Source organism: Myotis lucifugus, unplaced genomic scaffold, assembly GCF_000147115.1.
Source record: "Myotis lucifugus unplaced genomic scaffold, Myoluc2.0 scaffold_169, whole genome shotgun sequence".
NCBI lineage: Eukaryota > Metazoa > Chordata > Mammalia > Chiroptera > Vespertilionidae > Myotis > Myotis lucifugus.
In genome coordinates, this window is record NW_005871217.1 from 1,365,412 (window position 1) to 1,382,622 (window position 17,211).

Genomic DNA, 17,211 nt, shown 5'->3' on the forward strand with positions numbered 1-17,211 from the left:
TGACAACACCACCTTTGTAGTGGGGCTGCTGAGGGCAGCCAGGAAGGCCTGGTTTTCAGTCCTGGCTCCCGCTGTGTCTGACCTGGGGCTGCTCTCTGCTCCTGTCTGGGACTCAGCTTCCTTATCCATAAACTGGTGATGGTAATGCCCACCCCACAGAGCTGCTGAGAAGATTAAATGAGGCCACAAGTGTCCAATGAAAGAGGGCGTTTCCTCCCTGCGCACCCACATCCCATTTGTCCCATCCCCAAGCGATTCCCCCAGCAAGAACCTGTACTAACAAGCCTAGGCACAGGGCTGAACACTGGGGAAAATGTGTCCATTGAGTGAGCCAGCACCCATAATGTGCAGGTCACCATGCTTAGCTGGGTAGAAAGGACTCATGCCATAAAGTCAGAGATGGGCCAGTACTGGGAGAGATGGAGCCCAGGGCATGGTAAGTTGTCTGGGGACTGGAGAGGACAGGGAAGGGCTTCCTAGACCAGACCATGGAGCAGCAAATGGACCCTGGAAGGGGGGTGTGGGAGGTGGGGCAGGAAGGAAGCAGTAACAGGTGGGAGATAAGTGCTGACAGTGTGATGATCTGCAGTGGGCTGGAGGGGGTATAGCATCAGCCCTAAGGGAGGAGAAGATGGATTCAAGGGTAGGGCACTTCAGGGTAGCTGTCTGTGCAAGTGGTGGTCATCGGCTGACAGAGGAAGGCAGCCTAAGTGGGGAAACTGCACAAATAAAGGCATAGAGTTGTGAGGAAGATGAGGGGACCAGTCAGGCAGGGGCCAAGGTGCTTATCATGCTGGGGTTGGAGAAGCAGCCAGATATGAGCAGGACTGGAGTGCCAAGACCTAGCTTCTCAGCCTTGCAGCTCCTGTGGGCACATGGTAGCATTCAAGGATGGTTCAAGACTGAGTGGCTATCAGGGCAGAAGAGTGGGAGTGACCAGAACCTGCTTCTACCCTGTCACTGAGACTCCCAATCCTCAGGACCCAGGTAGTGGCTACTCCACCCACCTGTGGCACCCCCTGGTCCAGATCAGCCAATGCCTCTGGGTACATGGGGCCTTCCCTACCTGCTTGCCCCGAGCTGAGAGGCCAGAGTCACCTCCAATGCGGCCTCTGAGGTTGAGTTCACTCTCACCATGCCGGCATAGGTAGATGGAGCGGGGTGTGACGTGGATGTTCATAAGATAGTATACTGTGCGGCTCTGGATGTGGTCCTGCACTCGGTTCACCATGTAGCGTGTGCCCACGTCGAAGATCTTGATGTAGGACAGGTGGCTGGGCCAGTCCAAGCAAGAGCAAGGGCAGTTCAGGGGCTGATGGTGGAAAGGCTAGTCCCAAGAGAAACCCCAACTACACACCCTGCCTTCAAGCTTCCTCCACAACCCAGCTTTCACCTACCTTTTCTCTAACAAGATGCCATGCCTTTTCTTATTCTAGGTACCGTTTCAGAAACTTGTTTCCTGGCCACCTTCAGAAGCTTACTGCCTGCTACCATCTCCCTCTGTATTCTTTTCTCAGTCTCAACTTGAGCCAGGTTGCCTTTTCACCTTCACTTATCACACTCCAGGCATTTGGGCTTCTGTCTTCTGTGGTTCACACTCCTGACATACTTGGAGAGAAGCAGTAATCCTCTGTGTCTCTGGATACCTCCAACATCTCCCCAGCAGTTCCAAACCTGTCCACTCCCTCACCATTTCAAATCATGAGCTGAGCTCTGCTTCTCTGTTCTTTGAATCTCCGCTGTGATATATTGTAATTGACACTCTATAGGCAGTTACTGGATTGTGTCTGTGTGTGCTGTGTCTCTGTGTGTATGTATCTTTCCTTACTCAGAAAGTGGAGTGAGTTAGATTCTTTCCCTATCGGCCAAGCAGTCAACAAACATACCCTTGTCTGTTCTAAGCATTGTGCTTGGGAGTTCTTAGGCCAGTTAGGAATATATTCTTAGAAATGCATGACCAATGCTCAGCACCCATTCCACAAACATACTCTAAGGTGTGCCATGTGCTGGGCATGGGAAGACAGATGTGGTTCACAACATCAGTGGGGAACTTGTGGTCCTTGCTTAGAGCCACTTTTCAGTCTCCTCAATTCTTTGTCATGAACTAATAACTATACGCAGAATGATAATCAAATTATTCAACAACCTGTTTGCAGAGGAGCTCTAAATGGGGGACTTTGACTAATCAAGACTAGAACCATGGAGCAAGACTTTGAGGCATCTGCTGTGCCAGGCACTAACTCCTAAGTTGTTTTATTATAAGGAGTTCAGGGTGATCCCTGGAAAGAGGTGGGGGAGGCTGGGGCAATGGGGTGACACACTAGCAGCCCTGTGTGCACAGGAACAAAACCAAGTGAATAGAAATGGCTGCAGGTAAGGCGGTGAGCGATGGGTTTGGTTTCAGAAAGCCTCTCTGGTTTTCCTAAAGAAGGCCTTTCTATCTGCATCATACTCAGCATGCCCTTTCCTGTCATTCATGTCCAATGGTCCCATAGGGCATTCATATTTGCTGAACATTTTGGGAGCTTCTGGCAGGGAATGCAGACTTCAAAGTGCATGAATCCTCATAACAATCATAGGAAGCAGAGATTATTATCTCTGTTTTATGGGTGAGGAAACTGAAACAGAGAGAAGGAAGTGATTTGCCTAAGGTCAACCTCTCCAAGGACTGTCAGAGCTTAAGGGTAGAAAATATATGATGTAGCATTGTTGTCTGGTTACGGTCTGTTCCTGACACTAGATTCTTGGTGGCTCTAGAATTTCCAAATTCCTCAGCTTAGTCTGACATTCTCGGTGCCTTCACACACTGGTCCCATTTGGCCTCGCCTCACTGTTCCAGGCCCATGCTCACAACTTCTGTTTTACTCTAGCCTTTATGCTTTTTCTGGGTGATTCTCTGTATTCCTCTACTCTTATTCAGATTTAACTAGGCCATTATGAAGTGCTATTCTCTTTGCTTGAAAATGTGTTCGTTGCCTGGTCTCCAAAGTTGAGCCCCTACGCATCCATCCTTCTAGGGCCAGTACATTCACTCTCTCTAGGAAGACTTCTTTGAGCCCAGACATGTGAAGTCACTTAGAAGTGTTTCACACAAAAAAGTATTACCATAGCTAATACTCTACCCTACCACATATAATTTAAAATAAAAATCATAATCTATATTATAAGGAGGTTCTACCAAGTTCTGGTTTTATTTTTACTATTTTGACTACCTCAATGCTGGAAATATAAAATATTTCAAGATCATTTTCTTCTTATTTTTGGTAGCGTCTTCCTTATTGGTGCCCTAAACACATGTCTAGTCTACCTAACTGGGTAAACTTGCTCTTCTAGACCTCTTCCTCCAAGATGAGCTGGGTCTTCTCTTCTGTGTTCCTCCAGCCCACTTGTTTGATCATCCCCGCTATTCTGATCAACTGCATACTCATTGTCTTCCCCAACCAAATGGTCATTGTATCAGAGCAGGAGCAGGGACAGACCTTCGCTCTTTGGGTTCCTAGGGCAGAGCTTAGGGCTGGGCCCTGAGGCAGGGACTATAAATGTCTGTTCATGGAAAAATGATTAAAGTCAACCGTGATACTCAAACTGATTCATCAAACACTAACTGAGCACCTGCAGGAATATAGGTTGAAGGCTAGAAGGCTAGGGGCTTTCTCAATGCCACTCTTTCACCTCAGCTCCTCTCCTTCAAATTTCTTTCACCATAGGCTGCTAGCCCCTATGCTGCCTGTGGAAACTGGAAAAACTTACACTTTCCTCAGGGCAGAAACAGCCCCACTCCAGCACATACGCCTTGCTGAGAAAAGTAAGTATACCCTTGACCTAAAGATCCTTGCACAGTGAACAATCTTCACAATTGTACCCAAGGTCCTGCCCCTTGCACTGTATGTCTAAGCTTCATGTGACACTTTTTATGACTTAGGGATGTGAGAAGGGAAGAACCAGGCTGGAAGTTTGGAGATAAGCATTTGAGTATGTATTCTCCTCAGATAAGCCCTTGCCCTGCTCTGGGTCTCTCTTTCCCTATCTGAGGAGTGAGGTAGTAACAATGCTCACCTCTTAGGACTTCAGTTAGACAGGGTTAGAAAGATGTTCTTGAAACTTCTTGGGGTAGTATTTAGCTTGAAACCTCCTTACCCCTCTCACTTGGATTACAAAGAGTCTGAGTGACTCTGAAAGTCTCTTCTCATCACAACCCATTTTGAAAAAGAGCAGGGCTCTGGGAACAACCTATGTCAAAAACTTTCATCTTCCCTGTACTGACAGCTAACACCTCTCCCATCTTTATCTGGTATTAGGAATAAAAGTTTCAAATTTTTCATGTGTCTTCCCATGTTTCAAGACACTATGGAAGCTACCTGAGAATAGAACCCACCTCTCTTGCTCTTATTTACACTCCCTATGTACACCACAGCCTGGAGGGACCAACTACTTATTGATTGAAGAGGTATACATGGGCATTGTAAGAAGAGACATGGCTAGGAGACAGAATATGTGGTTAGAATCCTAGCTTTAATGGTGGGAGCTTGGGCAAGCAGTTTTAGCTCTCTAAGACTCAATTTCTTCTTCTTGAAAATTTATGATCATAAGACCTATTTTAGTGCCCTTTACAGGGGATTTAATGAAACAAAGAAGGTGAACATGTTTGGAATCTGAAATGCTATCCATGAGTAAAGAATACTTTTCAAAAAATAATAGCAACAAAGACAGGAGGAACTATAAATATAAATGTCTGTCCACGCCCTCCCACCAGAGATCAGGTCCCCGATATGTCCATATTGCTCAGGAAAACACTACTTCAATCCTCTTGTGAACACCTTGCACATCAATGAATCACCACCTCATTGATAATTAGAACTAGGAGGGTCCTTGAATACAAATCAAGTCCAGCTTCCTGATGTTACAGATAGAGGAGCTGAGTGAGGTCCAGAGAGGGAAGAAATGTCCCTAGGTCCTACAGCATATTGAAACAGGACTAAGCATTCAGACCTGGACTGTGGAGTTCTGGGCTCTTACCTGTCCAGTTCATCATCCAGGGGTTGGTAATTGAGCTCATAGCATTCAATTCTTTTTAGAAAGTCTTCCAGAACCTTTTCTCGGTCACAGTCTATGTAATCAGGGCTGCCGAGTTTCACTTGCTGGGAGAAGAGAGAAGGACAGAGGGACCGTGGAAGACAGAGACTCTGACAGGGCCCTTGGGAAGGGCCCTTAGAGATCATTGAGTAAAACATCCCTCATAATAAAGATGGCAAAATTGGGAGTTGGAGAAAGGGTCTTGCTCAAGTTTATAACATGAGTCAGTGGAAGAAAACCTGGACTGTGTGACTCTTCATTACTTATATCTCTATGTGGCCAAACAAGGTCTGTTGCATTATATTCAGTTCTAGAACGCACTGCTTAAAAAGAACATTTATAAGAGGCCTGGAGATTGTGCCATGAGAAATGGTTGAAGAACAGGAGATATTGGCCAGGGGTCACAATAGCTTACATGTATTGAGTGTTTCTTGGGAGAATATGGTATGTTTGCTTTAGGGCTGGCATCTCCAATTCTCTCAATACCTACCTTCTCCACCCATCTCAGTGAATGGCACTATCATCCACTCAGTCAACTGAGCCTAAAAGGCAACTGGGAGTCATCCTAGATGTGTCCCTTTCTAACATTCCCCTCCTCTCAGCAGGCACAAAATCCTCTCCACTATATCTTATAAATATCTCTTCAATTGGCCTGCATTTTCTTTTGCCTGAATGTTCATGATAGCTTTGTGACTGATCACTCTGTCTAAAATCTTGTTACTTCTGCCCAGCCGGTGTGACTCAGTGGTTGAGCGTCGACCTATGAACCAGGAGGTCATGGTTCTATTCCGGGTCAGGGCACATGCTCAGGTTGTGGGTTCAGTCCCCAGTAGGGGATGTGCAGGAGGCAGCTGATCAATGATTCTCTCTCATCATTGATGTTTCTATCGCTCTCTCCCTCTCCCTTCCTCTCTGAAATCAATAAAAATATATAAAATAAAATCTTGTTATTTCTGATGCATTTCCCATACTAATAGCCAGAAGGATATTTCTAACATGCACATCTGACCATGGAATTCCCTTGTTTAAGACCTTTCATCATTTCTCATATACTTTAGGACAAAGTATGAAATATTTTAGCGGGTGACTTATGGTTTATCATGATTGGGCCTGAAATGATTTTTTCATCTTCATCTATTACTCCCCTATTCCTCTGCACACTTTGCTTTAGCCAACCTAAGCAACTTACAGTATCAAATACATGATATTCCCTTATTTCCTATTCTTTGCCTGCCAAGTTCCTATGCATTCTTCAAGATGCAGGTCAGCTATTACCTTCATTGAGAAGCCTTCCTGATGCACCCTACCCCTCCCATTCAAGGTTAGGTCCTCAACACTCTGTTTCCACAGCCTCCTTTATTCCCTCATCTTAGCATTGATAGCACCGAATTATGCCTATAAACTTGTCAGTCTTTCTCACTAGACTGTGAGCACAAGAGCAAGATTCTTCTCTATCCATTTCTATGTCTCTAATACCCAGAATGGTCCAGCACAGGTGTATGGATTCATTTTCTGTTGAATCAATAAATGGATGGATAGATGGATAAAGAGGAAAGAGAGGGATTGGGCATGTTCTGTGCCTGAGAGGCAAAAATAGGACCAGTTGAATGGAAATTACAAGGAGGCAGATTTCAGCTTGATTGGACTGCACTTGATGAAGGTGATGAGCTTCTTGTCACTGGAGGAATGAGGAAAAAGTCTAGACATTCACCTGAGATTTCAAGTATCTGATGGAGGGTTGAAGATGACTTCTAAGGTCTCTTTTGTCCCCGAACTCCAGTAATTTGATGAAATGAGGAACAATACAATATGGGAAGTGATCTAGCTCTAGACCACATGCCTAGAATCTAAAAGCAGTGATAGCTCTGCTGTGAATCGTGGGGCAGGATAAAGAGCTTTTGAGGCAGATAGCCAAGTCTGAGGTCCAGTCCCAGTTCTACCTCTTTTTGACTGTATAAACCCTTGACAAGTCACTTTTCTTGGAACCTCAGTTTCTTGTTTCCAACACTGAAATGATTCCTAACATGCAGGGTTGTTGTGAAAAATCAACGAGAGTAAAGTTTGGAGCCTGGTGCATATTAATAACTCTATATATGTTGGCCTCATTTAATTTCATAGGAAAGTTGTAGGCCACAGTTGTCATGGAATGCTTCCTGTAGGAAGTGGGAAGAGAATCTTGGGGAAGAATACCTCCTTTGATCCTATAGAGGTAATTTTAGGCATGATCCAAGCCTGAAGCAAAGTAAGGAGGAAAGCTAACTGGGGCTCCTTACCTTGATGTTTTCTGCAATGATACCAGGGTCATTACAGATGGACTCAATGAAAAACACCTATAAGAGAAACAGAAGAGAGATTTCCAGCAGGGAATTATGTTTGATAGGAGCATGACCCCTTCTCAATGGCTCTGATTCATCACTGGGGGCATCTCTGACAACATAATTTCATTCAGTGGTGCTTTTAAGAATTCAGATTTTTATGGGGCAGATGGGCTCTAAATTGAATGGCTCCAGATTATTACTTTGTATTTTTACTGTTTTTTTAAAACGTGGGATCCTAGAAGTAATGTCTACAAAATAAATCAGGCTCTTAGAAAGACAATGTTCCAAGAGGGATAGACAACCTTTTGTAAGTAGCATGCTACGGTGGTGATGGGGATTTAGCTCACCTGAAACCATTTCACCTGAAATCAATTCTCCTGATGCCAATTCATCTAATTAATTCATGATCATTTTCTTTCTCCTTCCTTCCTTTCTTTCTTTCTTTCTTTCTTTCTTTCTTTCTTTCTTTCTTTCTTTCTTTCTTCTTTCTTTCTTTTTTTTCCAAAGAAAACTTTTAAAAATTCCCCTTCACCTTTTACACCCAGATCTCCTCTGGCAATCAAATTTGTTCTCTGTATCTATGGGTCTGTTTCTGTTTTACTTATTCATTTGTGTGTGTTTTTTAGATTCTATAAATAAGTGAAATCATATGGTATTCATCTTTTTTGTCTGACTTATTTCACTTAGTACAATACCCTCTAGGTATATCCATGTTGTTGGAAATGGTAATTTTCATTCTTTTAATTGCTAAGTAATATTCCATTGTGTGTGTGTATATATATATATGTGTGTGTGTATGTATATATACATCCTTCTTGGAGCACTATTTCTTTCTAAGAACCTAATTGTTCTCCATATACCATATCTTCTTTATTCATCTATTGGTGGACACATAGGTTACCTTCATATCTTGGCTATTGTAAATAATGCTGCAATAAACATAGTGGTGCATATATCTTTAATTAGTGTTTTTTATCTTCTTTGAATAAAAAACCAGAAGTAGTATTTCTGGGGCATATGGCAATTCTGTTTTTAATTTTTTGAGGAATCTCCATACTGTTTTCCACAGTGGCTGCACCAATTTACATTCCCACCCACAATGCATGAGGGTTCACTTTTCTCCACATTCTCACCAACACTTGTTATTTGTTGGCTTTAAAAATTTTTAAATTGATTTTTCAGAGAGAGGAAGGAAGGGAGTGAGAAACATTAATATGAGAGAGAAACATCGATCAGTTACCTGCCCCAACTGGGGACCAAACCTGCAACCTCGATATGTGCCCTGACTGGGAATCAAACCTGCCACCTTTTGGTGTATGGGATGATGCTCCAACTAACTGAGCCACGTGGCCAGGGCTTGTTGACTTATTGATGATAGCCATTCTGACTGGCATGAGGTGGTATTCACTGTGGTTTTGATGTTTAGTGATGTTGAGCATCTTTTCTTATGTCTATCAGTCATCTGTATGTCTCCTATGGAGAAATATATATTCAGGTCTGCTTCCCATTTTTAATTGGATTTTTTTGTTTTCTTAATATTGAGTTGTATGAATTTCTTATATTTTGGATATTAACCCCTTATCAAGTATATCACAAATAGCTTCTCTCATTCGGTAGATTTTTCCCCCCGTTTTTGTTCATGGTTTCCTTTGCTGTGTTTACTGGCTTTTAGTTCTTATATATGTGTTTTGTAGTGGTTCTCTCTCCACTTTCCTCACCCCCCCACCCCCACAGTGTCAGCCTATCAGCCATCATTTTCATTGCCTAACGTGGCACCTCTCCTTTCCCGTTCTGTTCTGTTTTGCTGCTTCTAACCATGATCTGGATAGCTATCTCAACCAAATTAAAATGTTGAGCCTATGGTAGCTGATTTGGCACCGATGAGTCCTCTGGTTTGCCTTTCTTTGGAGTTTGTGCTGGATCAGTAGGCTCTAGATAAGAGTGGCAGTGTTACCGTACCTTGTAACCATGTTCCTTGGCAAACTGCAAAATCAGTGACCGTCGTTCTCTGGTAGTGTTGGTGGCATCAAAAACCTAGAGGCACATGATGAGATTGGTTTACTATGAGTCTGGTGCTGATAGAACGCCTACTCTTTGAGCATCCCTGTGTTTAGCCAAGTGGAGTGCTACCAGGAGGAGATAGAACTTGGACGGGGTGACGAACAAAGGAAAGATTTGGAATTGGCTTGTGTCAATTTCTCAAGGACTTATTGAGTCCTAATGTCTCTCCGGAAATGTAGCAGGCTTTGTAAGTCTAATAAGACAAGAAAAAAAAATTGTGGGGTTTTAAAAAATATATATTTTTACCAATTTCAGAGAGGAAGTGAGAGGGAGAGAGACACAGAAACATCAATGGTGAGAGAGAACCATTGACCGGCAGCCTCCTGCAACGTGGGCATGTGCCCTGACCAGGAATTGAACCATGACCTTCTGGCTCACAGGTCAATGCTCAACCACTGAGCCATGCTGGCCAAGAAAAAAGTGTGGGGTTTTATTAGGGTCATTATACAGGTGAAGTAGCTGAGCCTTTGAGGAAGGATTTGCCTTAACCAAGGTCACCAAGAGTTGCTGACAGAGCAGAATTAGAACTGATTTCTCATCTCCTAGGTGAGGCTTCTTCCTTCCTTATCACCCTGGAGCGCTTTAAGAACAGGAAACAACTCTCCAGCACCTTAGATGGGACAGTTTGCATATTTGAGGATCTTTTCCCCTTTTAGAATTTGCAAATCCTATCTCAAAAGCCTGAGATTAAACTGACTAAAATGTTTAAGAAATCTCAGAACTAAAAAATGTTTTACTGTAGTTTAAATTGTAGTGTAGTGCTGCTAAATTCCTGGGAGTGGTGTGGGAGGTATGGTAGTTAACTGTAGATTCAGGAGCGACACAACCTGGATTACAGTTCTGTCCTGCCACATACATACTATGCCATTTTTGGAAATTATTTAATCTGTGTGTCATTCTTCTGGGATATAAAATGGGGTATAATATCTATCTCGAAGTACCTAGAATAACGTGTGGAACACAGTGAATGCTCAATATACATATTATCTGTTCTCCATCCCAGCAGAAACCCTAGGGAACAATACAAATTTCTTTACCGCAACGTGGCCCTCCTCACGGCTGAGATAATCATGAACATCCTTCAGGGCTGCCAGAGCACACCGCCTGTAAAAGGAGAAAGAAACAAACAAGACCCATCCTCAAGATTGGTTCCTCTCCATTTTTCTGCAGTATCTTTTGCACCATCTCTCAGATGTCCTAGATTAAATTATTCACCTATTAAACATCTACACAAGGTGTCCTATCTTCTAGGCACCATGGCAAGCACAGAGATGTCACACAGGGGAAAGTGGCATGCCCAGGAAAATACTGAATGACAGAAGCCATACTATTAAAGGCTCCATCCCTTGAGTTAATAGAGCTCAAACTGAACTGCTTCTTGAACCCAGTTAGAGGCTGAGTGTATGGTCTGTGAAGGAGAAGGCATTCCTGATATGGATACCAGTGTAAGCACATGTATGGCATTGGCAATGTATTTATGGTTTTGGTAAAAATCTATTTAAAGATTACTCTTTTCAAGGTTCTATTATGAAGGCATAAATCAATAAGTGAGACACAGGCTCTTTTCTGTAAGTGCTCAGTCTTGTAGAGGAGAGAGACCTTGAGGTTGAATGGATGTGATTGGAGAGATTGGAATATGCCAAGCTATTGAGACTCTTGTCTCAAATATTAGCCTGAAAAGTTTCCATTCTTTCCTGTCAGAAGTAGGAGACTGTTTAAAGTTTTTAAGCAGGGGATAGCTATGACCAGAAACAGGTTGAAGTTAATATGGTAGATGGGCTGTCCAAACCACCCTTTGAGAGTCTAGAGGGCCTCCTTGCTAACCCTAGTGGTTCTGCCCTAGTCCCCCATCACCTGAACAAAGCCCTCCCTCAGCCAGGGAGCAGCGCAGGTCCCTAAAATGTTAGATACTTACTTCCTGATAAGTAGGGCCTCCATGTTGTCTGGAAGAAAGAATTCGTAGTTCTTGTAGCTAACTGCCTCTCGTCGATACTGGCCTAAATTAAACACTGAAAGCAGGGAACACTGGTGAAGAGTTTGGGAAGATCTCAGTAGCAAAAACATGTCCTTGCTGGGAGGGAATTTAGGGGTAGAAGAAGGTATAATTTGTTGCTATATAATATGCGTATAAAGCTTTAAATTTTGTCTACCAGATTTATTGTTCACAACAATCCTGCAAAGTGGGAATCACCATTTCCATTTTACAAATGAGGAAACTGAAGTTCAGAGATGGTAAGTAACTTTCATAGTTAATTAGTGGGGAACTGGAATTTAAACTCAGAGCTGTTTGATTCCAAAGCTGGTGGTCTTTCCACAATTTTAGTTTATCATAAACTCCAACCCTTTTCACGCTCTACTCCATTGGAAAGATAAAGAAACTGAGGTCCAGTGAGTAAAATCAATCACCAAGAGTCAAACAGTGAGTCAGAACTAGTTTGGGCTTTCTGAATCGTAGTCCAATGTTATTACATCTTTCTGTATCCTGACAGAGAAACTAAATTTAAGCCCTCTCTAAGTCCATATTTCTCATTTGTAATGGTAAAAAAACAGAGGAGGGAAGGAAAGGAAAGGGGATATAGGCAATAAGGTAAAGTAACCTTTCATGCATTCAACTAATACATTTTTTCTGATGCCCACTCTGTGAAGAAGGACATGACTTCTGGGGTCTCAGAGATGAACCATATTTGTGTGATGAGGCTCTCAAAGTCCTCAGAATCCAGCAGACAGGACAGAGAACAAATCAGTAAACAGAGCTCCCATCTAGTGTGTCAAGTGCTCTGACAGAGCCATGCAAAAAAGTAAGGGGAAAGGAAAGACTAATTAACTTTGGGTGATCTGAGGCTTCTTGGAGAAAGCAGCATTTGAATTAATCCTTTCAGGGGGGCAGGCCTTTTATGGGCCAACATGGGAGATGGGGGCGGGGGAACAAAGTCAATTCCAGGTAGAGGAACAGCTTGGGCAAAGGTAGGGCATTGGCAGAAAGCAGAGCATGTTTGGGGGATGGTGACTGAGGCCTGAGAGACTTGTAGGGGCTGACTGTAGAAGTCCTTGAACAATAGGCTAAGGAGCTTGGAGTTAAGACCCATCCACCACTGTGTTATGTGCCTCCTACGCTCAGGAGAGGCTCCTGTGAGCCTGCAGGTCTCCAGGAGAACTGTTCCTTCTGTCCTCTGTTCTGCGAATGTCCTACTTCTCCTACAGGACTCAGCTCAAATATAACCTATCTGGAAGCTTTCACTGCCTTCCTGTTGGTAATTTCCTCTGTGAGCCCCCTCAATACCATGATCTGGGATTCCTAGGTGACATGAAGTACTCTTATGCATCACAACCACATGGAGAACTCTTCAAAGACAGGGTGCGAATCATATCCATTTTTGCATCTCCAATGCCTAGCATGGGTTTGGCATATGGAAAAGCATTGGGAAACTCTTCACTAGTGAATTAGAGAAAGCGCATTAAGGGAAAGAAGAAATGGGAGGAAGAGAGGAGGAGACTCGGTGGTGGGGGGGAGGGTTGGGAATGGGGCAGATAAATAAGGGTGTTGGGATGAGCAAGAGAAAGGAGAGGAAAAGAGTGGAGGAAGGGAGGGTACAGGGCCAATGTGGGATTCTTTTCTCTTCCCATCAGTAGAGCCAAGTACGAGCCCTGGTACAGTGAGTGTCAGGCTTTGGAATCACGTAAATGTGGGTTCATATCCTGGTTCTGTCACTTATTGGCCATGTGCCCTTAGACAAGACAATTCACCTCCCAGGCATTAATTTTATCAACTGTGAAATGATGATAACAGTTCCTCCTTCCTGGGTGTTTTAGAACTGTGAGTTCTGTGAGGACAGACATCCTGACTTACTTGTCTTTGTTTGCCCAACATCCAAACAAATAATTAATGCTTGAGTGAATAAATGAATGCCTCAGAGAACTGTTTTCTGCACTGGAGAGTAGTGTGCTCCATTTCACTAGAGAAGTCTAACTACTTGCCTAGTGCACACATAAAGGAGGAACATGGCCCAATAAAAATGTTCAGCTATGTTGATATTCTTTATAAGTACCGTGCGCTAACCGATTGCGCCACTGGAGCTCCAATGTTGATATTCTTTAAAAGCATCAGCATAGTCATCAGGGAATAAATAAAAACCTTTGGTAGACTTCTTTACATTTACTGTTTGTATTCTGAATTGCATATGATGTGGGGGCACCCTATCTTTTGGTGTTTAGTTTTAGTCTTGTCATACTCGAGAGACAATCTAGTCCCTTGCCCCCCAGAGCAGGTCCAGGGGAGAGAGACCCAGGCACACGCTACAACAACACACTATGTAATTAGTGTTGGCATACAGGGGGCTGTGGTAAGGGTTTGTGGGGAGCTCAGAGGAGCATGGTCTTGCAAAAATGGAGCTCCTTGAGGAAAGATATTTAATCTTACTAGTTTTCCTGTCTAGCGCCTAGCCTGGGGTAGGGTACAGAGTATGTGCTCAAGAAATTTTAAATTTTATAACAGTATAGTGGTAGTAGTAGTAGTAATAGCAGTAGTAGTAGCAGTAATAGTCCACATACTATTAATAACTGAGATTTTCCTGGTACTGAGGCATACTACCTTACTCTGTTTTCAGCCAGTAGCCTGTAGGGGGCTGTATAACAAAAGGTTTCAGAGACTTACCTTTAGTTGGTGTTCCTATCCAGTTCAGATATCGGGTGAGCTTCGTAGAGATGTAAGTCTTTCCTCGAGCTGGTAAACCCACCATAATCACCATTGTGGGGGAATTGGTAAACTGGGGTATGGTTGCTGGAAGACAAACAGACCCTCAAAAACTTGTCTCCAGGTTCATATGATCTTCTAGTATCAACTCAGGGATGCAGAATTTTATAACTATATAAAAATCCCTGGAAATTGCAAATTGACTTCTCTTGACTTAATCAGAAAACTGAGATTGTGGTGCAAACATCTAACCTAAAATCTGGAGAGACAAGCTTCTTCAGGGACAGTATCCAGATCATTGTTTATCTTTCATAGATACTACTGAACAACATATAAACTCATAAGAAATTCAGCTAAACATGGTTAAGGAATTGCTAAATGTTAGCTGTGGGCTAGTGTAAGATGTGAAGACCCTGGGGGCTGTAGACATAGGTGGTTTTGCATCTTCTTGTAGACTTTTCCTTTAGGAATTCCACTAAGTGCTGACACGGAAGACTGAGAAGAATCCTGAGAAAGATATTTTATTCTGGCTTGGGAAGGGAAACAAAACAGCAACTATTGCTGAAAATTTTCCCCAGACCATTCTCTCTACATACCCTATGGTAGAAAAAAGCCCTAATCATCACAGGGTAAAGACAATAAAACTGTAGCTTGAGAGCACAAGAAAAGGAGGGAGCATTCCCAACTACTTTTATGAAGCCAGAGTAACCCTGGCCTCTGGTAATCAGAGGTACTAGATATACCAAAACAAGACTAATAGAATGCCAAAAAAAAGCCCTAGAGTCCAGTATCTCTCATAAACTAAAATATAAAATATCCTCATGAAAATATTGTAAAATAGAATCCAACATCACATAAAAAGAATCATAGTGGAATTCTGTCTAGGTATGTAAGATTAGATGAATGTTCAAAAAAGTCCATCAACATAATCCATGATATTAACAAACTAAAGAAGAAAAATATATCAATTCATGAAGAAAACCACTTCATAAACACCCATTAATGATAAAATGTACGGCAAGTTAAGAATAGAGGTGAATTACTTAAACTTGATAAGGGACCTCTACAACAAAAACCTACCATTGTTGTTACCCTTGAAAGTGAAAGCCTGAACGCTTTTCCCATAAGATTAGAAACAATGAAAGGATGTCCACTCTACACTCTTTTGACATAGTACTGAAAATTCTAACCAGTGCAATGAAGCAGTAAAAGGAAATAAAGGGCATATGATTTGAAAAAGAATCAATAAAATATTCCATATATGTAGATGTCATGATTATATACATAGAAATTCCTCCAAACTATAAAATACCTTAGAACTAGGAAGTGAATTCAGCATGGTTGCAGGATACAAGGTCAATGCACAAAAATCAATTGTGAGACTTTCACTTCCATCATTAGGAGCTCCATGTACCTACTCCCCCAGTGAAACAAGCAAAGCTGGCAAATATGAAAACAAAAATAGGGCAATCAGTTAGTAAGTAATAGAGCCTAGAGCAGCGGTTCTCAACCTGTGGGTCGCAACCCCATTAGCGGTCGAATGACCCTTTCACAGGGGTCACCTAAGACCACCCTGCATATCAGATATTTACATTACGATTCATAACAGTAGCAACATTACAGTTATGAAGTAGCAACGAAAATAATTTTATGGTTGGGTCACAACATGAGGAACTGTATTTAAAGGGCCAGAAGGTTGAGAACCACTGGCCTAGAGCATAATAGCAGTTGAGACTGACAGCCTAATAGACAGATCAGGGAAATAGATAGTCAACGTGAGCCCAAAAGCTCCAGGAGCAACACCACAGGGAAATAGACTTAATTAAAATAGCCTAACCAAGTCCCAGAGCAAAGAGTTATATAGATATGCATTGCTCAATAGTGGGGACATGTTCTGAGCAGTGTCATTAGCCAATTTTATCATTGTGTGAACATCATAGATTTCACTTACACAAACCTAGATGGTATAGCCTTCTACACACCCAGGCCATATGGTATAGTCTATTGCTCCCAGGCTGCAAACCTATACAGCACGTTACTGTACTGAATAGTATAGGCACTTATGCCCCAATGGTAAGTATTTGAGCATCTAGACATAGAAAAGAAACATATGAAGAAATTTACTCAAAATGGATCAAAGACCTAAATATAAGAGCTAAAACCATACAACTCAGAAGAAAACCTGGGCATAACTCTTTGTGACTTTGGATTAGATGTTTTCAGGGATATAAAACCTAAAGCAAATGCAACAAAAGAAGCAATAGGTAGGTGTCAAGACAGTCTCTTCAATAAATGGTGCTGGGAAAACTGGTCAGATACATGCAAAAAAATGAAACTAGATCATTAACTTACACCATACACAAAAATAAACTCAAAATGGTTAAAGGACTTAAATGCAAGATGGGAAACCATAAAAATTTTAGAAGACTCCATAGGCAGCAAAATATCAGACATATGTTGTAGCAATATGTTTACCAATATAGCTCCTAGGGCAGGGGTGGGCAACCCCTGGCACGCGTGCCAAACATGAAATGCCAGTAACTTTTGCTGGCACGCGAAACCCTCTCTTATAATCTTCCATTTACAATTTTTTTCTTAATATCGACTTTTTATTTTTCAGATAATTCAGTGTAGGTGCATCTTAGATAAATAAATAATTTTACATAACAAGTTATCTTAAAGACCATAGACATGGATTGACAAGAGAGGGGAAGACCAATTTCTATACCTCTGCCTTAACTCTCCCTGCCTTCCTAGATCCGACCAGTGTTTTGGTTTTATCCACATATGCTTGTGAATCTTTGTTCTCAGTGATGAATTTTGTTAAGTCTCGTAATAGGAGTAGCCTGACGGATGAAAGTAGTAGCTCGTGCATATCTCCAAAGGTCACGAAATATAAACCTGATATAAAATCTCTGTCATCAGTGATGCAGCAGCAAAAGTCCCACTGATAATATCAAACGGAGTCATAAAGTTTTCTGTCAGACTATCAGTGTACATGTATACATTAAAAAATAAATGTATTTTTCATCATCATATACTGTGTTTTTGTTGCTTGAATGAATTTTA

General features: G+C 42.2%; 1 protein-coding gene across 3 annotated transcripts in view; it reads right to left on the reverse strand.

Moving 5' to 3' along the window:
- PFKFB1 (6-phosphofructo-2-kinase/fructose-2,6-biphosphatase 1) overlaps positions 1–17,211 on the reverse strand; it is a 45,931-nt gene that overhangs the window by 14,647 nt on the left and 14,073 nt on the right. Inside the window, exons 2-8 of one of the 3 annotated variants that reach the window (XM_006096142.3) lie at positions 14,104–14,229; positions 11,368–11,461; positions 10,490–10,556; positions 9,351–9,425; positions 7,347–7,403; positions 5,017–5,138; positions 1,067–1,274 (exon numbers count right to left, since the gene is read on the reverse strand). In XM_006096142.3, the coding sequence (XP_006096204.2) occupies positions 1,067–1,274; positions 5,017–5,138; positions 7,347–7,403; positions 9,351–9,425; positions 10,490–10,556; positions 11,368–11,461; positions 14,104–14,229 (749 nt within the window). The remainder of the gene's footprint in view (positions 1–1,066; positions 1,275–5,016; positions 5,139–7,346; positions 7,404–9,350; positions 9,426–10,489; positions 10,557–11,367; positions 11,462–14,103; positions 14,230–17,211) is intronic. The other 2 variants (XM_023760028.1, XM_023760029.1) reach the window with 2 other exon arrangements.